General features: G+C 38.2%; 1 protein-coding gene across 3 annotated transcripts in view; it reads left to right on the top strand.

Annotated features, from left to right (window-relative positions):
* RBMS1 (RNA binding motif single stranded interacting protein 1) overlaps positions 1-23530 on the top strand; it is a 141738-nt gene that overhangs the window by 77095 nt on the left and 41113 nt on the right. For all 3 annotated transcript variants that reach the window (XM_005519732.3, XM_005519731.3, XM_014249446.2), the window contains exon 2: positions 456-631. In XM_005519732.3, the coding sequence (XP_005519789.1) occupies positions 456-631 (176 nt within the window). The remainder of the gene's footprint in view (positions 1-455; positions 632-23530) is intronic.

Here is a 23530-nt window from a genome sequence, read left to right as displayed (position 1 = left end):
GAAGTGCTAAAAGCCAGAAGAGGTAGAAAAGAGGCTTCTAATTATTTTTGTATTTTTGATAGATTAAGGAAAGAGCATGGTCTTTGTGTCTGCCACAATTTGACATTTGAAAGTCATTGTGGTATAAACTTTGTACCTGCTAGAACCTAGAGAACAATAGTTCCTATTTCATTTTCACATCAGATGACACAATGAAGAGTGATAAAATCCTATGAATAATATTCAATGGAGGTGATATATAATTTGACTCTGTGTCATGCATCAAATGGTGGTTGGAGATATTAGGATGTGCCTGTGAATCCTGTCCCAAATGTGGAGTGAAAGCAGTTGTATTTAAAATCAGTGGGTACTTGAGCACAGTGCTCCAAAGGGTAACCAGGCTGCTATAGACTGAGCTGACGTGCATGCTGTGCTTGCTACCTGTTCTTTACTCTAACTTGCTTTTTCCTTTGCAGCAGTCCATTGTACCAGCCCACCCAATGGCTCCTCCTAGTCCCAGCACCACCAGCAGTAATAACAACAGTAGTAGCAGCAGCAACTCAGGATGGGATCAATTAAGTAAAACTAACCTTTACATCAGAGCACTGCCTCCAAACACCACTGATCAGGACCTGGTAAAATTATGCCAACCGTAAGTACTGCTTTTAAATGTAAATTTTAATTTCATAGCTTAAAAGCATATAGTAGGAATCCAAGATGTGTTTGGATTGTGAGGAAAGAAAACCAGATTCATAAACAAACAGCCTTATGCTGTGATATGGTGGCAGGTTTCAACTTTGTTGGCAATCAGAAAGAAAAGATTGTTTGATAGTTTGGAAAGTGGGAATACAATGGTGAACTGAAGCAACCCACTGCTTTCGTAAAAGCTGTGATTACCCATAGTGCTGTTGAAATCTCAGATAAAATTAAAACCTAAATGTGAAACTTGCTGAAGAGAGCCTGCAAAGAGGGTCTCCTCTGTTTACTACTAAGATAATCTGTTGATACAAACTCAAGTAATTGTTCTGAATCACTAAACTACAATGTGCATTTGAGGGCTTATCCTAGTTCCAGACTAATTTATGGCTGTACGTTACTGCACAGTTATTTTTATGATTAGAAATAGCTGATCCACATAAGAATCCTCTCTAATGGCTGAAGTTCTGGGTAAACTTGGTTTAGCAGAGGGCTTTTAGGCATTGATGTTAACATAAAGTTATTTTGCTTGTGAGAGTTATTTGTTCTGTTTTTTAATTTTTACAGCAGCATGTGCCTCTTGCTTTCAAATATGGGTTATGTGTCAAAAGACTGTACAGTTGGGTTGTTTTTACACTTTTAAATCACCTGCCTTAAATATTTTATTGGATTTTTAAAATGTCTTAGTATTTCTGAAATTCATAGTGCACTGTCTGGAATATTTTGAAATCAAAAGTACTCAGCTAAATTTTCAATACTACTTATAAGAAATATTTATATCTGTCCATTTTGTATGAAAAAATAAGATCTGTACATAATTCTACTGTCTGAAATTTTAAAAATAATTATGTTCTATTTAGCAGATAAGTAACTAGAAATGTGCAAAAATAGAGCACAAAACAAGAAAAATAGATAGTAAAACCTCTAAATTCTGGATCCAAACTTATGTGAAGTACCTTTGGTTTTGAATATTGCAAAAAATCTGATATCTCATTTATAAATAAGATTTTCCATTTTTATTTTTAAAAAATTGGACTTTCAGGGTAGAAGTCAGATATAAGTCATCTTAGTATTATAATAAAAACATTTTGCTATCATTTTTTTTAAAGAAAAAAATTCTATTTATTCATTTCTCCAACAGCAAATGAAATCCTTGTGTTTTGCAGAGAAGAGAATAGATAATCAATCTGTGAAAAGACTTGTTGATAAATTAAACATTTTTACAGCTTCCCATGTGACAATGACCTCTTGTAACTTGAATTTTAGTTGCAAATGCATGTTTTACAGAAGTGGATTTTTCCTTCCCTTCCTTCCTTCCTTTCCTTCCTTTTTCGTTTTTGTCTTTTGAACTGATGAAGAAACCTTGGCCTGTGCACTCATGTTATGTTAGGACAGAGCTGTGAGGTTATTTTGCACTGGAGCCGAGCCAGTGACTACTATTTGTGCAGTGGTTACTATAGCTCCTTAATCTCTTTCTGAAGACATTTTGGTTTGCACAGTCTCAGATGTCATTGATGCATGAACAGCCTAGAAAAAAATATGTTCAATACTTCGCTGTAACTGGTCCCCTTCCTCTTAAATAGCCAAAGATTCCAATTTTGTTGCTGCTGTTCAATATATAATTGTAGTTGGAATAGCATCAATTGTATAAATAAAGAACAGTCAAGAACTTCAGACATGAAATTGTTAAATCAATTATGATGTGAATTTGCAGACTTGGAATGTCATGGCACTTACTCCTGTGAGATATTTCCCTCCTAAGCATTTTACTTAAGAGGAAAGTAGATTCTGTCTCAAAATACTCCATTTCTGCTGAGGGAGCAAATGAGATATCCAGAAGCTTTAGGTTGGACAACATAACCCCTTAGCAGCTAACTGGATCCAGCAGTAAGATAGGAATGGCAGCTCTCCCTGTTCACCAAAGCTCAGTAATCCACTTTTGTGGACCATGGAAAGTTTCAGATGAAACATTTTCCTTCCTATAAATCTGCCTAAGCTTCTAGGATGTAAAAGGCAAGATATTCTTAAAAGTGAACCTGCCATGTTCATTGTTTAAGCTGAGATAATACAAAATAAATGGAGAAGAACATCTTGGACGCACATGAGCCAATGAAAAGACTGTTGTTTACCCCAGGTCTCTGAAATATTTTTTTGGCTCTTTCCAAATTCCTAAGATTTTACTGAGAGTCTTTTAGAATAATTTTAGCTCCTTTTCTCCATATAGAGTGGGTCTTGCTATCCTAAGAAGGTGTCCACTGCAGTGCTTGATGGTAAGAATGGATAGAGAGGTTGCTCTGCATATTGTAGAAATTATCTTGCTGGTTGGCAATAAGCAGTTTTTGGTGGATGTGCTTAAAAAGGTCACTGGCTTGTTTTGTGTCTTTTGGCTGATGTCAGACAAGACAAACACCTGCAATGTGAGGAAATAATGGTTGAAAAACATCATTGTCACTGCAAGTACCAGAAACATCCCATCTGCAGAGATTTTTCCTTCTGATCATCATGGACTTATATATATACTCTACTGAAAAGTTATTTTCAGTTATGCTTATGGTAGAGAAAAATTGCTTTTGACAGAATCCCTCAGAATACAAACTCAGATAATCTACAGAATTCTTGTGTGGGGGATTGTCATACTGTGACTTTGATTTAGTCAGGATTTGCATTAGTTCTTGTCATGACAGCAGTGCTAATTTTGGCCATGTTTTTACTTTGTTTAATTATTTTTGGTGAATCACTAGAAAAACCCCTTATCAATTATGGAAGTGTTGGATTTGCTCTCCTGTTGTAGCACAGCTGTGCAGTGTTTACGAACACAGTGAATAAACATTCACCATCTTTGTGGAAAAGTATTTTCCTGGCAAGAGCACAATTTGCCATTATACTTTTCTACAAATCTGTCTCCACCTTCAACTGATTGGTCCTTTCTGGTTTTCTATTAGGTGAAGGTTTTTTCCTCTTTTTCTAGTTGAAAAGAGCACATTATGTTTTTGTTGTGAGTGCTTGGGAGCATGGCTGCTTTTTAGAGCGTATTACTTGCTTTTGTGTGGGAAATGAAGCTGCCATGTTTCTGAATAGTTCATTCAAACTTGAGCCTGCTACTCCAGTTCTGCATTGAGAAAACTAATTTCTTCATATCAGTTGTGCCAGAGGCAGAAGTGTGGGGAGGACTAAAGTAGGTATTGTTTGTCACAAGGATGTCATAACAGTCAGCCCAGAACCAGAGGAGTGTTGGGGGGACATGATGTCAGTCAGTCCTGGCCATAAGAGCTTCCAATCAGCTATGTGGGAGTAGGCAAAGCAATCAGTGTGGTGGCCCACAGATCCTGCCTTTTCTGTGGGAGGCTGGACAGGAGCAATCAGCTAAATAGGACAGGAGCAGAGGACAGGAGGCAGTGAGGTTTGGGAAAGCCTGCAGGAAGATGCCGGACTCTGCTGTGTGGTTTCTTTGCACAAGCACAGAGTGCCATTGCATGGGATCTGCTGTGCTGAGCAAGCCTCTGCCATGAAGAGCTGGTTTGACAGGGTTGCTGAAGCAGTGGTTACTTCAGCCATGCCTAATTGCACTCCCTTCTCCTGGTGTGAATATCAATACTTGTTATGCTTTCTTCAGCTCTTCTGTTGGTTTTGAATATGCTATTTAGGCTTTAACTATACTTTATTATTTGGTGACTCTTAATAATTTCTTTTAATGTATTGAATATCTGGATCTGAAGATACAAGATTAAATCCATTCCAGTTATTCACTGAAATAGTTGAGCCTGCTTATCTGATTAGGGATTTACGTGATTGGGTCTTAGGAGTTTCAGTCAGGAATTTGTAACTTGCTTTGACGTGTTTGCTAGGTGCTTTCCAGACTCTCCCTAAGCACTGTGCTTTGCTGAGGATGACCTTTATGCTGAAGCCACATGGTTCCAAAGCCCTTCACTTTCCACTGTCTTGCTTATGATTTACTTGCTGGCCTGTACAGCAGCATTGTGTCTGTGAAATGCTGTTTCTTCAGAGACCTCCTTTTGTGACATTTACATCATTAAATGAGGATGATGCAGCAGACCCTTCATCCTCCTGACAATCCCCAGTCCCTGGGTGAGAATTCAAGCTTTGAGGCTTAACCCAAGTCTCCTCTGTTCAGTTCAGCATAAATCATCTGGTCAGCCCACCCTTTGGAATTCTCCCTTCCAGGCTGTTTTCTCACACTGTGCTGCTTGTATCAAGCTGTTTGTAGTCTATATGATATTCTTGAAATTGCTTTTTCCTCTGGACAGTTTCACTTAGTTGGCCTTCCCCCTTAAGTTATTACTGTAGGGTCATATTGTGGGTTTTTAATGGAATTACATTTAGGAAAGCAGCTGCTTTAAGGTAACAAAATATAGTATTACCACAGCAGGCCATTGTTCTGTGCCAGGATGGTCTGCACACAGAAACAGGACCTTGCAGTGGCTGCTTTTGCATGTGTGCATTCTGAAATCAACTCTCTTGTTGAGAGAGTAATTTAAGGTTTCCTTGCTAAATATTCAACGTCATGAACACAGACATAGCTAAAACAACTGGCAGGCTAATGATTTTCTTGAAACACACAACCCAGATGTATGTACAACTTTGTTTCCAAAACATACTTAGTTATATGCTCCAATGTTTACCTGTTTTGAGGCAAGATCACTTGAAAGTTGTTTCAATTCACTCTTCTCAATAAAAGATGTATTTTCATTGTCATGTGACATTCATTAAGATATTAATGTTTCCTTGCTCTTTGCAGTGTAATTGCGACCTGTCCCATGTTGCTATTTCTCATCTCCTGCAAACATACTTAGAAGTATGAAAAGAGGTGAACTGGAGCTCAGACATTTACTTTAGCAGGGAACTAGCTCCACTGTGGTCACTTAAGATCAAGAAATTTGTTAATTTTGCTCAGCATACCTCATTAGAAGAAAAACAAAAGCTGGACTTCAGAAAATAGTCTGAACATCTCTTGCATTTATCTTCTTGGGAGAGTAGTCTGAACAGGTCATTGCTGCTTAGAAATACAGCACATGAACACAACCCCTTTAGATAAATGGTTTGGCTAAGTGAAAGTGGAATGGAAGTTTTCAAAGCTAACTTCTCCAATTCTTTTTAAAGTATTTTCTCTTTATTAATTTTTCCTTCATTTTCCATTTTTCTTGCATTTTTCTTTCATGGTTTGCTGGCTGCAGTGAAGTATTGCATTCGTAATTAGGTGGAATATGATTTCATGTCATAAAATTAACTGTGATACATCAGTGTCTCTGAAACAGTTCCCTTTGAGACCAGTATTAATACTGATTATATTGTAGCAGGAGCCTATCTATTGTTCTTACCTTTTTAGGATAGAAAGAAGCCCTCTGTGAATTTCTTTTTTTCAGAGTTATGCACACATTTTTTAAAAGAGTATTATTGCATACATGTCTGGATAAATAACACCCAGTCTACAGAGTAACATTTGGTTCTAGGAGAAGATAGATTCCTTAGTGATTGAGCAGTATGTGATTTGTACTGTTCAGCTCTATTTTGTAATACCGGTATCATGTTTTTCCTTTATGCCCTGTTCAAGGACTGGGGCATGGTTTGGGGTTTTTATTACCTGCAGTAGATTTTCCTCAGCTGCATTTTTCACTCAGTTTTGCTCTTCAGAGCAAACGTACCCCCAAGGATGGTGAAGGTGTGCTCTCCCTGGATGTATTCATTGATTTTGCCAGTGCTGTTGCCTGTGCAGTGGTGTGGAACACTGTGGATAAACACCCAGAGGAGCCCTGGGACCAGATTTAGCTAATCTCAGCTGTGTTCTGCCCGGTGATGCACCCAGTTTCTCAACCAGACAAACTGTCAGAGGAGGAGTGGCCTGCCACTATGGTGTGTAAACCAGCTCTGCTGGCTTCTGTCTGAGCTGGTGATCTTCTGAGAGGTTGCTGTCAAAAATATGTATCCTGTTTCTACAGCTGAAAAGAAATAGAATTTGTTATTGTATGTTCCTTTTTCCAGATGCATCAGAGAGATATAAGTCTAATATGGAGACTGAAATTCTCCTTTTTGTCAGGGCTTGACTTCCACAAGTAGCAAGGCATTTCCTTGGTATGCCATGGGAGCTGCAATTGGCCTGGAGATGTGATGTTTGGTTTAAATAGTCATTTCCTTTATTGTGTAGAAACTGATTTCAGCAGTCATGTCATGAAGTGTCCAGCCTGGCATGATGTGAAAGAAGACTCTCTATCTTCCCCTCAATATTTGGACTTTAATTAGCTAGAAATAAAATTCAGACAGCTTTACATTCATGATCAAATGAAATCTACACTGAAATTCTCTCTGAGAATTTCCAGGGTGATTTTTTACAGTAATGCTTTCTTGTAGAATATTAGGGACTCATAGATATCTTCAGGGATATTGTAGTTGAAAGAAAAGTAAAAACTTGTCTTGTCCTCCACATGCAGATAGTCTCCCGACATGCCTTGAATTTAAAGCAAATATAGTTTTCATTTTCTCTTTCCATATTTTTATTAAGCAAAGATTGTGGTTTTTCAAACGCAAAGCTTAACTTAAAAGCAGTTCCCCTCAGCACATTGTTTAAAAAACAAGTAATCCAAATACAGACGTGCAAAGGAACTCTGTGTTTGCCCTGTGCTCGCAGATGTGGAGATCCAGTGATTGCACAAGCTCTCTGTCCCCTGGGAGATGAGAGTTTTGTTGCTGTGTGGGGCCAGAGGAATGGTGATCCCATGGAATTTCCTTGAGGAAGTGGGGGCGAGAGAGGAGAAGAGAGTGGAAGGAATGTTTCAGCCACAGCTGCTTGTAAAAGAAGCACTAGGAAAACAGATTTGGTAGATGTTGCCACCATAGAAGATCTCATCTTGGAAAACAAAAAGCTGATTTGGTAGCGCAGGGCTGGGTATTTGTTGTACAGAGATGCAACCACAGAGCTGCAGGACAGGAAAGAAATGTCCAGTGGCAGCTGCTGGAATGCCTTTGATCAGGGTCCCAGCTCCCCAGTGGCAGAGACCTGGTACAGAGGGGAAGTGATAGCAGCAGTTACTCATTGGAATAACCAGTAATTCAAGAACATTTTGAAGGGGATAGTTTCATTCCAATGGACTACTAAAAACGTTAACAAGTACTAATCAGGCTTTTTAGTGGGTTCCATGATGCCAAAACTACCCCTTCTGTCAGAGATCTGTTAGGCAGGTGTCTCAGTCAGAAACCAGTCCAAAATTGACTCAGCTTAGAGCCCAAGTTGCTTTTGGCCTCAGTGTGCTTACATCAAGCTTCTCCTTTTCTTCAAGAAACCATTCAGCATAGAAATCAGGATCAATATTTGCAAGCAGATTCTTATATCCAATGTCCAATATCTCATGTGGTTTCATATAATTTGTAGAAATCTTTTGAAGTCTTGACTTCATTTGCTAAAGGTTCATTTTGCTTAGCTCTGATTTCTGTAATGCTAACCCCTTGAAATTAAAAAATGAGCCATCTGATGTTGACATGTTATAAGACCACTCATTTTTTTGATAACCTTTTAACCTTTTTTTTAACCACATTATTGCCAAGCTACTTTTAGGGTTGACAAACAACAGCCCTAAATGCTTTGCAATCCACATAATAAATATTCATATTTAACCATCAGAATGAAAGCAGCAGCAAATATAGGTAAACTAGTTTAATTTAAGTAATTGAATTTAATTCAGATCCTCCTACCTCCAGTGAGATATGTAACTGAGGAAACAGAAAAAAGTGTTTAAGAAAACCTCCACAGAATGTTAAGCCTTGATCCTCAGTTTTCTTCCCCACAACTCCTAAAATTTTACCCTCTTTTGACATTCAGTAAATGTCATCTGCCTCAGCTCAGTTTTAGCAGTTGCCTTACTCAAGGTTCAGACCAACTCTGTAGAAAATTAAATCATTAAAGGGTTACTGAGAGAAGAATTGGCATTTCATCATTTAAATGTCTGATCTTTGTAGATAAATGTGCTGTACCTGGGAAAAGAAGTCAAATTTTAATTTGAATGTTGATAATGTTATGATACTTGGACATCGAGAAAAAAATAAATTGAAAACTCAAAAAGAGAAGACTTTGATTTGGGGTCTGTTTTGTCACTGTAACCAGTACAAATATTCTGCTTGAAATAACTTATGTGAGTTGAGTTTGAGTTAATCATTTACAGAGTCAATTGCAGTGGGAGAGATATGTTCTGATTTGTACTCCTATCCTGCCCCTTACATTTCCCTTTCTTCTCTTACTTTACCAGAAGTGGAAAATGATCCACCAAAATGTGTGTAACTTCACTTTTGTCTATAAATAATTACATTTAATTAGCTGATGATTTTAACTGAAATATTTTAGCCTAAAATGTGCATTCTTCTTAAATGCTTGTTTTCCATATTCTGTGCAGTTGTGTAATTTTATATGTTATCTTTAGAAGACAGAATCTGAATCAGTATTTTTTCCTAGGAGAACATTGTGGAGTTAGGTCTTACACATTATTAATATTTCTAATCCTAGTACTGCTTTTTGGCTTACATGTAGTCACTAATAAGCTTTCGCAAGTCTTCTCAAAGTATCAACAATTATTCTGCTGCATTAATAAGGACTTCAGTTTCAATGCAATAGGGAAATACATGTTATGCTAATAAAAGATCTAAAATTGTAAGAAAAGCGCTTCATACAGGATAGCGCAGATACATAAGAAACCTCAAATCTTTTCTTTTTCAAACCCTTAATGTCAGAAATAAATCTAAAGATCTGAAAAAGAGCCAAACTACTTACTTCTGGTTTCAAGGACTTTGCTGAAAGGGTAACTGAAGAGCTCTTGGAGCCCAGAGACAAGCACTGTTTTATTGTTGAGTATATAATTTCATTTAGTGTGTATGTCAAAGCCCAAAGGGACTGCTGTGCCCACAAACAGAAATGCTCCCCCAGCTTGACTGAAGCTGTGTGCAGAGTGCTCCCTGATCCTGGGAAGCCCATGGTGCCCAGGCCCCACTGCTGCCGGGCTCAGACCTGCCCGTGGTGTGCACTGAGCATTTCTCTGATCCCGAGGGCTGAGCTTGCAGCTACACAAGTGCCGAGTGCCAGATGGACTCCACCATGTCTGGTTCTTTTGGCATTGTGGTTTCTTCTTTTCAACCTGTAGCTGTGCAGTACCCCAGGCAGAAATCTCCCCTGTGTTAAGCCTGAATGGCTTGGCTGAGTTCTGGAGAAGACATTTGGCGGAGAGAAGAGAGACTTTTTCCCTTCGAGGCCTGAGGGTATCAGCATGGTGGGGTATCCAGCCGAGCTGATGTAGCAGTGTTCATTTCCTTTCCCTCCTCGTTGTTTGTTTGTGGTACTGTTGATCTGGAAAGGACTCTTTGTAAATCATTTGCCTTTCCTCCCCCTCCTCCCCAGAGATCCTGTATTCAAACTCTTACATTTCCCATACTTGAAGCTACATGTTTTTTATCTTATGGAAGGCTTTGTCTTAGTTTTATTGCTAAGGCTTTTTTATTTGTTGCCAAAAGTCTGTGTGATGCATTTTGAAGATCTCAAATAATGAGAGGGAAAGTCTTGTTTTCTGTTCCCTTTTCTCTGTGACAGCTTACAGGGCTTCCACACTTCAGAACAGAGGTACAGTACTAGCAGTTAAAGACTATTAAACCAGGACTGCTGCTGAAAAGTCCATCATCATACAAGGCCTCAGCATGAATGTACTTTTTAAATGTAAATTACGATCAGTTCCTTTTGAACATCTTCCAAATACTCAGAGTTATGACATTTTAAAAATACACAAGAATCTATCCCAGTCCTCTGTTCTTCCCAACGGAATTGCATATTACTTTGTTCCATGGGAAATTCTGAAGGTTTTTTCCACCCTTTTTATTTATTTCTTCATTAATCACATATTTGTTAGTTATCTTTAAAGTCTAGGACACTCACATAGAATTACGCAGTTTCACAAATGTCATTAAATATTTTGAAAAGAGTGGCCCTCTCAGGAAGAGGGGACAGCTCTGACTGCCGCTGATCAGTTGTTTCCCATCCAGCACTTGAACTGCGGTCAAGGTGATAATCTGGGGAGCACAGGCTCACTGGTCTGGATGTAGCTGAAAGGTGAGCAGTAGCAAAACTTGACTTTGAAAAGTGGTTACTTGAACTAGTATCTTAGTGGTGGGTATAGGCTTTGGGAACATAGTTAGTTTCTTTATCTCACAGGATTTAAAAACATATAGTTTAATTAGAAACAGACCAGAATACATCAAAATATCCAGCTGTAAAGCCAGATGCTCAATTCTTTATAATGGTATAATAATATACTAGTAGAAACTCTTCTGAAGAAGGCATCCACTGCTATTTATATCACCACAACAAAATTATTTAATATTTTGCCATGAAAAAGGAGAAATTAATTCCTGTTTCTCTCTGTGAAGATTTTCATGTTCTTGTGATAGAAGATACCTGAGTGCCTGTAGGGCGTCTGAGACTTCCTCGTCATTTTCTGGTAGTTACCATGCCTTGTTTTGTCCTTTCCACAAGTGAGAGATGGGGAGCAGCTTAAAGTGCAGAGGAAAGAGTAAATTTTCAGAATTTTGTATTGTAGTCAGGAGGGAGTATTTCTGAGGGCTATGTTTGCTTTTGCTTACCAGTGTCTTTTCCAAACTTCTGCTTTTTTTCAGGGGGAGAGAATTTGCAAAAAAATTAATTCTTCCTCAAGAATTTTGCTGGATTTGTATTTGGATATGGGTCCCTAGTGTTCTGCCTTCTTCAGGATCCAGTACTTTTGTTCATGGTTGTGACAAAGATATTTGACAACTCTTGAGTTCAGCTTCCTCAGTGGTGGAGGAAATGTGGGGCTCTTTCTCTCAAGTTGCTTTCCCCTAGTGGTAGAGGTCAGCATTTGGCTACAACAGTTCTTAATTTTTTTGGCGGGCAGTTCTCTGACATTCCTAATGCTGAGATCATCCTCCCTAGGCTTTCAAAAGAGCATCTGACTGGGGTTCAAATTCTTCACCTTCTGCTGGTCTGACCATGTAGTATGTTACAGGAGAGGTTTTGGTCCTTGCCATTAATAATTAATTTGTTTCTAGATACCTTTTGTTAACACTAAGGTCTGTTAATTTGTGGTTTCTTCCTTTCATTGTGATTTGGTTTCATGTTAAGGGTGTGGATTCTTTTAATCCCAAGTATAATTTAAGGGAATAAAAGTATCATTGAATTACTGCAGTCTGAGTCATACTTGGTCTGTGAGTTTAGTTCCCTGGCCTTCCCACACGGCGTTTCCGATATGCAGTGGGATGAGGGTGTGCAGGAAAGACTTTAGAGTGACCTAGATACTATTTAACTCTTTACTAGGGGGTGGCTCTCTGGCACTGAGTGTAGCTGTTGCCTCTTTCCATTCTCAGTGTTTTCCTATGTGATAATTGTATCCATTACATTTCCCTGCCTCTGAGTGGTTTTCATATAAAGTACTCTAAGGTTTCTGTTTGAATTGTTACAAGCATCTTGTTTAATTAAATTTAAAAAATTAGAAAAATAACTACTTTAAAACCTGAAGTGTAGGCATGGAGATTCATCTTCAGAAGTTACGACTTCTTTCCTATTGTACTTTATCATTTCTAGGAGAAAAGCTTGTTCTGCTGCCCTCTTGCAGGCAAAGAATTAGTTATCTCAGGCTCTCTGAAACAAAAAGGTCAGTAAAGCCCAGAAACACAGTGATCATGTTATACAAGCTTCATTGCTGGTATATAATGTTGAATCCATTCAAGAAAGGTGGCGATACAGGATTGACTTTACTGACTTCGGGCTTGCCTGTCAGCTTTGCATTCACACAGCATTTGATTGATTTTTCTTGACTCTGTGTAAGAACGTGTTTTTTAGTCCCTTCTGTGGCTTCTGATGTTCTGGGTTTGTGAAACTCCCACAGACGCTCCTTTTAAGAAACTTTGACTATATGTCTTATTCTGCTTAATGTAGTTTCCATCCGGGTTTGCAGTTGACACAACCAACTGGAGGATCCTAATTTTCTCTGAGCCCAGCTGACTCCCACCTTTGCACAAATGCTCTTGGGTTGAGTTTTCCCTGCTAAGCCAGCATTAACTTCTGTCATCTGTGTACTTCACTGTGAAGCCCAGTGATCCAGGTGCTTTCTTGGGCACACTGCCAAAAGTGCAGTCTGGGACACTGGACTTGCCCTTCCATGATGTATTTGACATAGTCATCATGCAAGTGAGTGGAGATGAGGGTCTGGGGATCACATGAGTTTCAGCCAGCTCTGTGTGTTCTTCAGGGCAGTCTGGTGGTGCCCAGGATGTGTGACTGCAACTCTGGCTGCAGCTCTGGGCTCACGGGCTGATGGTGCAGTGGTTCCAGAGGCCTTCAGTTCTCCAGGGCTGCTGCAGTGATGGGATCAGAACAGGTTAATGACATTTTTAAAGAAAAGGGTATATTTAAGCTACCAAAAGCAGATTTTCATGTAAGTATGCATTACATACCCTTTGAAAACTGCAGAAATTAAACTCTGCCTCCTGCTTGCTTCAGTCAATATTCAAAAGACCATCTAAGCAGTGTGAAACTGAGGAACTGACACTGAATATGACCCTGACACATCAGCCACAGAGGCTGTGCTTTATATTTTGTGTTACAGCTTGTGATTGCTCATCTATCTAAAATTTGGCAACAGATGGATAGTATTTTTTTTTAATGCATAACACTCCTCTATCCCTGTCTCAGCACCTAATACTACTGAAGCAACAGAGCCATGCAGTTACAATCAATAATATGTGAGCTGATATTTCTGCTCAATAACATACAGCCACTTAAATGCCCTTCTGAAGTATATTGACCCCTGGAGAGAGCTACTTTAGTACAGCCATCTTCCCTATTGAAATGGAGATATTTGCTATTCAGCACAGCTGGGACTTGAGACTACAGAAGCAGATTCGAATAGAGATAAAGTCTACATGCTGTGCTAGCTATTAAGGGGACAAGGCATCGGGAAGGCTTACCAGTGATTTTGAGTAATTTGTCCGTTTAGCTCTGTTCTAATAAGATTGACATTAAGTTACTAGAAATTAAAGGAGTTCATACTTTATTTGTTGTAGTGTCTTCATTACAAGGTGTTAATTCCAATATAGAATAGCTGTTGAAAGCAGGATGTTACTATGAGTATGTTGTGAAAGAACCACTGTAAAATGCAGTTCAGAGAAATTGGAAGTTATTTGAACATACAGGGATTTTTCCTCTCCTGCCTTACAGACAGAAGAGAGGCAGTCAACACTTTCTGAGATGGGGTGTTAAATTAGTGCAAGATAGAGGTAAGGACAAACAGTTGTCTTTATGTATAGTGTACTTTAACCCAGCAGGCCGAGTCATGGAAATCCTGTTGGCTTTAGAATTGTCTTAATATTACAAAACTGGAAGGAAAACATACAAAGTACATTGATGTATTTTAAAAAAGTTATCAGTGCTAGGCATTATACCAGCAACAAAACATCTTCAATGCAAGAATAAGCATTATGTATGCATGTACATATAGATGTATATATTTTTTATATACGTAAATTTCACAATATGTGAAGCATTTTTTTGTAGCTCAGAGTTGGCAGATGGGTCAGGGCTTAGGGATTGGGATGTGGTTGAAAGTGCCCTTTTATGGCATTCTTCAATCTCATGGTTTTCTACACTGATGGCTTCCTTGAGACATCATCTGTTTAAACTGAGTGCATAAGACTTGGTTAGCAACCTTCACCAGAAGTGAAATTCAAATGCAAGAATAAATTAGAGTTATCTTTTGCAAGTACATAAGGTTGTGGTTTTAACAGGTGTATGCCCATCTACCCAGTGAGGAGATAATCTCACACTAGCTAAGCCTGTAGCCAGATAATTAAATCATTTTGATTTATACTGTTCTGACTAAACAAGAGAAAAAGTATTGGAAAGTATAGATAAATTATTTTATTTTTCCCTTGCCTTTTCATTAATTCCCTCACACAAGAAAAAGAAATATGTTTAGGAATAGCCAAAACAATGGACAATGCATCATATGCTGACAATGACTGAATTTGGCCTCCTTGGATGGAGGAGGAGGAATTGAAAAATAAAAGGTCTTCAGGTAGAGAGACTCATTTATGTCCCAGGCTGATCCCTACTGTTTAACAGAGGGAAGAGGAAAGAGTTATGAATAACAAGAGCTGCTCTGTTATGTCTTCATAGTTTTATTCTTTCAAGCTGTTAGAGTAGGCTCTGCAAAATCAGTGAGGCTGAAATTTGTCAGAATTTATGGCTGAGTGTGGAAATACTGCCATACTTTCAGATTAAAGCAGTGAGCAGTGGTAGATCAGTACGTGCACATCTGCAGACCTGCCATGAGCTTGGCTTGTAAATACATATTATCATTCATCTGGGTTAATTTCTCATCCTCCCAAATCACTGTCCTTAGTAGTGATCATTTCTCAGTATAAATAAAAGGATAAAAGAAAGCTCTAGACTGTAGAAATAACATTTCAGATTTGTAATTTGAAAATTTTTGGTACTTTCTTGTTATGCTTGCAAATGGATTATTATTAAAAATAAAATTTAAAAAAAATGTATCTTTTGTGGCTATGTGAAACCCTATGCCTTCATATCTTTTATATTCTTTCTGGGAGCCACAGAAGCTATGGTAATTTATTTGCAAATAATATTATTTCAAGCTTTCAATTATGTGTAAAATGCAGATTTTTTTCAGCACATAATTTGTGTCCATTTTGTAGCACTAAGTTAAGAAAACATAGGTGAGACTATTTGCTTTCTTAACTAACATGGTTTTGTTCTTCCATCTTGTAACAGTAGGAAACTGTAACCTCTTCCCATATACTTGAATAGCCTTGTCAGTAGTTGTACATGTAAATTGCTGCAGAAAACCTAGGTTATCCTGTGTTTTTTTAAGTAAGAGTAATGGTAGTACTGAAAATCGAGTTAGCCGAGAATTCCAAATATCTTTTAATTGAATTCTCTCTCTCTCTCTTTTTTTTTTATTTTTTTTTCTTTATTTTCTTTTCTTTTTGTAAAGTCAGGGTTCTCCAGAACTCCCAAACTGGATGCTGGACAGTAGAGATTAGGAAGTGCAGCCTGCTTTTTAAGGCAGACTCCTTGATTTTTCTGATGTTGTAGCATATACTGGCAATTTCTTGTTTGGATCATCTTAATGCATGTTAGTTGATTGATGATAATTTATGATAATTCTGATATTTATTGTTTGTGACTATCTGAATAACTGCAAACTATTTTCATGTAAAGAATCCTCAGTTCCCTGTATTATGGTAAAACTTTGTAATGCTTTCTGTGGGAGAACACTTCACATAAATTACAATATTCTGTATTGGAAGCAGAATAGTAGCAAATTAGTTTCAAAACCATTCTATCTAATTTGCACACATCACTTCATATTTAAATATTTTTCTGAAAGGAACAAGGCCACATAATTTATACGGAAAACCAGAGTGGTCTCTCACTCTCATTGGTTAACAAACTCAATAGATCTCTGGCATGAAACAGCATTTTTAATGTCAACCAGCAATTGTGTCCCTGCAAAACAGATGTTTGAAAACCATAACTCTGCATCATTTACACATTTAAAAATACTTCATATGTGTGTTTTTAAATGGGTGAAGAGAAAAATCTCTTAAATGTGCAGGCAAAAATTAGGAAAAATCATTTTAGTTTTGCTGTACTACTGATTTCATAAACTGTAAAAATTATAATAAACAATATAATTTTCTGAAGGAATAGACATTTTTTTAATGTATTACTTTGATTTTATTTTCTTCTATTTAGGAGTAAGCAAGCTATGATTACTTAGACAATACTTGCACTTCAAAGTGTGTCAAAGAGGCAAATCTGTTTGTGTTTCTGATTGGTTATTTACCCTGCTTAACCTATAAACTGTAAAGTAACAAGGCTGCTGAACTGACAGATAGCCTAGCAGATGGTTCAGAGATTATGCGAAACACCTCAGCTTGTCAGAAGTCAGGTTGGGTTACTGCAGGGGCAGAAGCGGCAAAAAGCACAGAACAGGATCATTTTTCACAATTTGTTGCTTGAAATTCCATTTTTCTTCACAGCATGTGACATCTTGTGTCTGCAGTTAAAACAGCTATGCAATCAACAAATTTAGGACCAGCATGTTCCTATTCTGGCTTTCGTAAGAGTCATTAGGTTGATGAGAATCTTTAGGTGTCTATGAAATATGAAAGCTGATCTCCAGTGCAGAGCAAGAGGTCAACTCTGCCACTTTAGCTGCTATTGCCCTCTCCTTTTTCAGTGTCTGGAGCTGTTGTCTCTCCCTACCATAATGTTGAGCAGCATTCTCTTGTTAGCCTATGGAAGATTAAATGGAAATTAGGTGCCATATGTTTAGTAGTAAAAATCATGTTGCAGCTGAGCAAGGATAGGCCAAGATTGAAGGCTTTGACAAAAATCTCTCCCTGAAGAGAGGGTGATTATTAATCATAGCTCTGCCAAGTATCTGAATTCACATCCTCAGTGGAGCGGCTGAGGCTGCAGATACTGATAAACTTGTCAGAGCCTAAAATAGAAGTTATAGGTTCATCCTTCAGAATTTGCCTTTTCTTTCTTTCAAATTAATTTTAACAGAATTTTAAAATTTCTTTTAAAAAAATCCCCCAAACCCCCTAATGTAAAGATTTTTATATTTACATTTTCAAATCTCTTTTTAAATTGATTCTACAGCTGTTGTGTTTTTTCTCAAAGCAGCATCAGCAGAATTCTTCTTGATGCCTGACAGGGCATAATATGAGAGCCTTCCCCTCCAACTCCAAAAGCTTTTTCCTGGGACTGGGGGTGTGTGTGTATGTGTGCACATACTTAATGGATTATTTTGAATTTCAGCCCCCACCCCCCCCATGACCGTGTCTTCATAGTACTGAAGAATAACTTCTTTTTCACATATTGGAACTTTCTTAACCTTATAAAGTGAAACTAAATAAACATGCCCTTACAATTTTGTTGATTTAAGATTGATGGAGAAAACACCTCTGCAGGAAGCTGTTGAAAGTGTGCTCATTAAGACACTAGAAAGCCACACTGGGAAAGCTGCTTTAGTGTCAGCTGTAATATTTCTGAAATGTTGAAAATGCCCAGAGACATTAAAACCTGAAGTCTTCCTCAGCTGTGCTGAATAAAAGGACATTGTGCAGTGGGTCTTGCTTTTAAGATAATCGGTTTGTTGTGCAACAGGGATCATATTAATTGAAAAACCTTTAGAAAATGTAATAGAAATTGCTGCAGGATGCTAATAGGACTCTTTGCCCTTGAATTTCAGTCAGCTTCTAAGGAATGGTTTGAGGTTATTCACATCTCTACAAAGCAAGAGCAGAAGGAAGCAAACATTTCCTGATTCTAAAAACACATCTTCCTTGTCACCACATCTTATCTTTGTCTAAACCAGGAAATAACTACTCTTGGGGAAAAAAAAAAAAAATTGAGTAGCTGAAAAATAATGATTTCCAAAATATTTTTTTGTGTGTCACTCCACTGTCCACTAGGATTTTGAATTCCTCGTTATTTTTAGTTCTGAGGAACATTTACATCTGTGTAGAGCCTGTACACTACAAACCAAATACTTATTCATAAAATACTGCTTTTTTATCTGTTGAAATTAATATCGTCCAAGAAACTTAGAAGGCATTTGTTCACACTTTACTAAATTGTCTGTGTCCATTGTACAAAGCATCTGCTCCTGTGAGGACAGATAACTGTAAGAGATGAGAGAATATCTGGGCTTGCGTCTGGTTTTGCTGCTTCTAAGGGAAATCTGGAATTGTAACCTACTGAGACTGAAGAAAAAATTATTTGGACCAAAATAATAGTAGTTTGCACAGTGGAGATGTTGGTAATTGTATTGGTAATGATGATGACATACACTGCTTCTCATTGAAAATAGAAATTAAATTTAAAAGAAGAGTTAAACATAGACATCTTGTGAAGAAAGCTTTGCTGATCTTAATGAAGAGTTTACAGCAGTATAGAAGAATATCGATCTGTCAGTAAAGGCAAGGCTTCTGGGAGCCTAGAGTTTTTTTGGCCTTTTTTAGTTGGTGGATCTTTTTTCTTATTTTTAGCACACAGATCTCAAAAAAAAAATTGTTTAAATTTTTAATTTTAATTTAATTTTTAAATTTATTTGGAGTTATTATTTATTTCCCAAATAAAATAATAAATGAGAATGAGAACTACTTGGATATTTGGGTATTTTGAAAAGACCATCTTTCTTCTGAAGTACCAGAGAGTCAAAGGGACAATTAGTAAGAAAGGACTAACTAGTCCTAATGACTAGCTTCTTTATGTCCAACTAATAACTAGCTTTATGTCAAAACCACATGATTATTTAACACCATGTCATCAAAATAACACTTTAATTTAGGTACTCAAGTAAGTTCTGTTTTGCATATAGTGGAAAATATGGTCTAATGCCTGACAGGGCGCTTCTGGTGGCATTGGTTAACCCAGTGCTTGAATATCTGAAGCTAGGAAAGGAGACTTTACTAAACCAAACAAATTAGCCAAATCTATAACAATTTCAAAACTGAACTCATACTAATATAGAATATCCATACCCATTAACTCAGAAAATAAAAAATATAAAAGTATAACTGCAACTTTTTGTGTAATGTTTAATTATGCACTTAAAATGATTTGTCTAGCTTTTGGTGGTAGATGCTTATTATGTTCTGGTAGAAAACCTTTAGGTGCATGATGGCCTTGAAGAAACTGAGTATTCCAAAGAGTTTCTCAGAGAACAGTGTGTCTTCCAACAATAGAAAACAAAATACAGACAAAATGTTCTCAGCAATGTTTCCTTCTGAACAAGGGCATAGATGTGGTGAAGAAGAATTTAAAAATGGAAACCATATGGTTTGATTCTATTCTCTAAACTCAGTATTCTGCTGGATTGAATAAATTTCTTTATCAAGTTTTTGTAAGAAACATTTACCCATAACTAAACAGTGGGATCAGAGTAGTCTATCATAAGGACTCTAGTAATGTTGTATTGGCAATTGTTTTCTGAAATTCCCCTTACTGGAAAATTGAAATTTTGATACAAAGAGAGAAAAAACTCCCTGTGCTTGTCTAAGCTTAAAAGGGACCAAGAGCTAGCTTAAGGTTCAGTACACCAGTTCCCAAAATGCAGCAGAGGGGCAGAGGTATGGGAGCCAGATAAAACTTTTTGTGCTTGGGTTTTGGATCCAAGAGAAAAGATTGATGGGGCTGATCATGTTCCCTTGGCTGTGCTTTTGGCTTAGAAATGTCCTGAACATGGGAAGATCAGTGGGGAACAGGAGCAAGCTGTACCAAGTCAGCTCTTGCTGACAACTCCCTTGGCTCTTTTTCTCAGACCCAGGGAATTTTCTTTGCTCCTTCTGCACCAGGTGTTATAGAGGAGCTGGGAACTCAGCAGAGATTAGGCCTTCCCATGGGCTGTTAGCCTTTTTCCTCTTCAGGTCTCACCTGGGAATGGAGTGGCTTCCACCCACTCTACAAGCAGGATAGATGGTGGTGTGGGCCTGGCTAGTAAGACCATCAGTTGCATATAAATGTTTTGAGCCATAGTGTTCAAAACAGAATACTCTTGGTTTGGGGAGGTGAGGATCTCAAAATTTGCACATCACTGATTTTCAGAAGTCTGTTGCGTGCACTGATTCGAGGTCATACTGAAAGACAACATGATTTGCTTTCAAGAAAGAATTAGCCACATTTAGAGTACATGCAAGACACCCACTGACCGTGCTGTGTGCTGAGCAAGGCCATCTTGAATAAGAAATATTTTTTTTGTTTCTGTTGTTGCCTCTTATTTTTAAAGCTGGTTTACAGACTAAGCAGGCCCACCTGCTTTTTCTTTTTAGTGTTACAATTAATTTATAGGAATTGCTTTGGAAGTATTTGCTTTATGCATTTTCATCTAGTTACTTACCCTAGTCAAAATTATAATTTGTTTTATATGCCTCTATTCAGCAGCTGCATTATATTTTAGGATTAATTGATCTGCTCTCTTTTGTGACATTTCATGCCACATCTGCTTGTTGTGCTCTCTCCAGTCTTTGAGTCACCTGGTGAGAATATTGGCTTCCTATCAGAACATTTTGCCTTCACACAGGTTCTTTTTCACAATTCCACCTTAAAGTGAATTCATGTTATTTGGAGCCACTTACCAGTTATGAATTCCATGTCTGGTTTTACCACATGATTCTGGATCTTAAAAATAAGAGCATTTCATGAAGGGGAGTGATAAGATGCTAAGATGTAAAAATTAATCTAGAACAAACACAGAAGATATGCAGCATTGTTACTGTATATCAGAGGAGTTCTGACAACACTACAGTAATGCAAACTGTAACTGCAGGATCTCTAGGAATGTTCTTTTTACAGATGGACTGGACTTAGGCAAAGGGAGATCACTGTTCATGTTCAACACGAAGTTCTGGACAGTTCAGGATGCAGGACCTAAGCATAAGGCAAGGACTTTCCGTGGTAGCAGAGATCCTTCTGGCATATTTTTGTCCAAGTCAGCATCTTGTGGAAAATCCTTCACAGCAAAAGCTGGAAGACAGGTTGAAAGTACTGCAAAGGGAAGCACTGTAAGCTTGGTGGTGTGAGCTATATTACATTATGTTGTGATCAAAGATTTGAACAATTCATTCCAGAGAAACCTTATCAAGCCTCTTGCTGCCTGTTCTTACTGTACCTCCCCTAATGCACACACTGATAAGTTTTTTCAATACTCTAAACAGCACTCGGGGCAGAGATTTTCAAGCTACTTCATTCCCCATTCTTTGTCATGCTTATGATTGCATCTTTTCACCTTCATGTTTCCACGTATGTTCATTATACTGCCAGATGTACAAAGGGAGAAAAATAAATAGCAATTCAGGTTGATGCATGTACTTGGTTTTCCTTCAGCATTGTGTAGGTTGCCAAAATTAGGCTTCAGAGGTGTTTTCAATGTCAAATGTATCCCTAGCAATTTGCAGTGAATCTCTCAGGATGTTTTTTTGCACTGGTTTTGACCATGTTGCCAAACAATATGGTTAAAAAGATTAAATTTTGGTGGTGCTTCGCTTCAAGTCTTCTACTTCAGAAGCATCTAAGACAAAGGTATAGTGCAGAATTTGACATTCTTATTGCCTGGCAGTAGATTTTGGGGCAGCATGAGCAAGTGAGGGTTATTTTTTAATTTCTGTGCTATGAATATGTAATGAGCAGTAGTAAACACTATCCTGTTAGCGGCTGTACTGCATTTCTTCCTAGCTTGGCTTTGAACATGTTTCTTCTTTATATTCTGTCCAGACAGATGTTTGTATTGGTGTTCTGTACCACAACAGTACCACAACACTGGGCCACAGGCAGTTACTGAGCACACCCCTTTTAATCCCATACCCAGTGCACCCTGGCAGTTATTTACCTGCCTTGTACCCAAGCCCTCTCTTCCTCAATGTGTGAGTTGAGATTTTGCTACAAGTGCTGTATAGAAAAGAGGTGCAATGCTGGAAACATCTTTCCATCTCCAAACATAATTCAAACTGAAGAATGTATTAATAGCACTTGGAAGAAGAAAAAAAAAAAAAAAAAAAAAGAATTCTCTATTGCTGCTGTTATTTTGGGGAGAAAAATAACCCACTTAGTAAGAAATACCTAGTTGCTTGTCACCAGCCAGATTAGCAGTTATTTCTTAAGACTGGTACTTAATTTAAAAGAGAGCATGTTTTAAAAAACTTTTTCATCTGAGAGGGAGTGAGCAATTGCCAATCACTGTAGAAGTGATTCTGCCAGCCATGGGAACAGTGCTCTGCTCTAGGTACAAAATCTCACCAAGCATGCAGTAAGGCTGTGGAGCAGGAGAGAACCCTCAGCAGGTGTCTTAGACAACTCAATGTATATAGGCTTTGAGAGGAGTTAGGATCTTCAGGCAAGACCTAATATCCTAGACATCTTTGGAATACAAATTTTCTCTTGCTTGCTATAATCCTTTTTGTAAACAAGTAATACATACTGGTTTGTATCGTGACTGGTGTGTTTTATAGCTCATTGATTTCTGCAGGGTCTTGACTGCAATTGCATCCAACAAATGAGCAGCTGAAGACAGGAACTAGTGTTAAAAGCAGAGTATAAGGACTGTAGAATTCAAGGGGAAGAAAAGTTTTTGCAATGGTCATAATTTGAAGGAAGCATTTGGGAGAAACTGCAAGGAGTAATTCCCTTGATACCAGACCACATGCTGGGAACAAGGAGGGGGTGCATCCTGCTAGCCAGGCTCAGGGTGGGTAAACTGCTTTTCTGTGCCTCATGGCATGCCAGTGGAGAACAACTCACACATGGGAGGGAAAATCGTAGGAGAAATCCTGGCGATAGCTGCTATTGTTATACTGGTTCCCAGTTTGTTCCTAGACTCACACTGCTGAAATTTCTTGGCAGCCTTCCATGGTGGCTGGTTCTTTGCAGGAGCCGTGCTATCTAGGACAGTGCAATAAATCACTAAGCCGTCTTTGCACAAAGGAAAGTGGTCCAGAACGTTTCTGTTAAGAACAGATGTGCAGAGACCTGTTCAGGCATTGGTGAGCATCAGCACCGTGGGCTGGAGCGGTCCAAGGCAGCCTTGACACAGCTGGCCGGGGCACTGTGCTTACATAAACACCCAGTGATCTGGTTCTTCACCACCACCACTTTCTGCACTTTCAAGAACTGACACAGTAGCAGAGACAAGATCATCCTTCAGGGATTTTTCTCCCACAAAAGGCTATGTGCCCCTTCACTTTAAGAAGCTTTAGGGAGGCTGATAGGATATGGAGAATGCTGGCTGTCAAATGTCATGCTGGGTGTAAG

This window comes from Pseudopodoces humilis, chromosome 8, assembly GCF_049639895.1.
Source record: "Pseudopodoces humilis isolate 2021_Gansu_Grassland_sample_001 chromosome 8, ASM4963989v1, whole genome shotgun sequence".
Lineage (NCBI taxonomy): Eukaryota > Metazoa > Chordata > Aves > Passeriformes > Paridae > Pseudopodoces > Pseudopodoces humilis.
The sequence above is the reverse complement of the archived record's forward strand: the minus strand, read 5'-3'. Positions and strand labels throughout refer to the sequence as shown.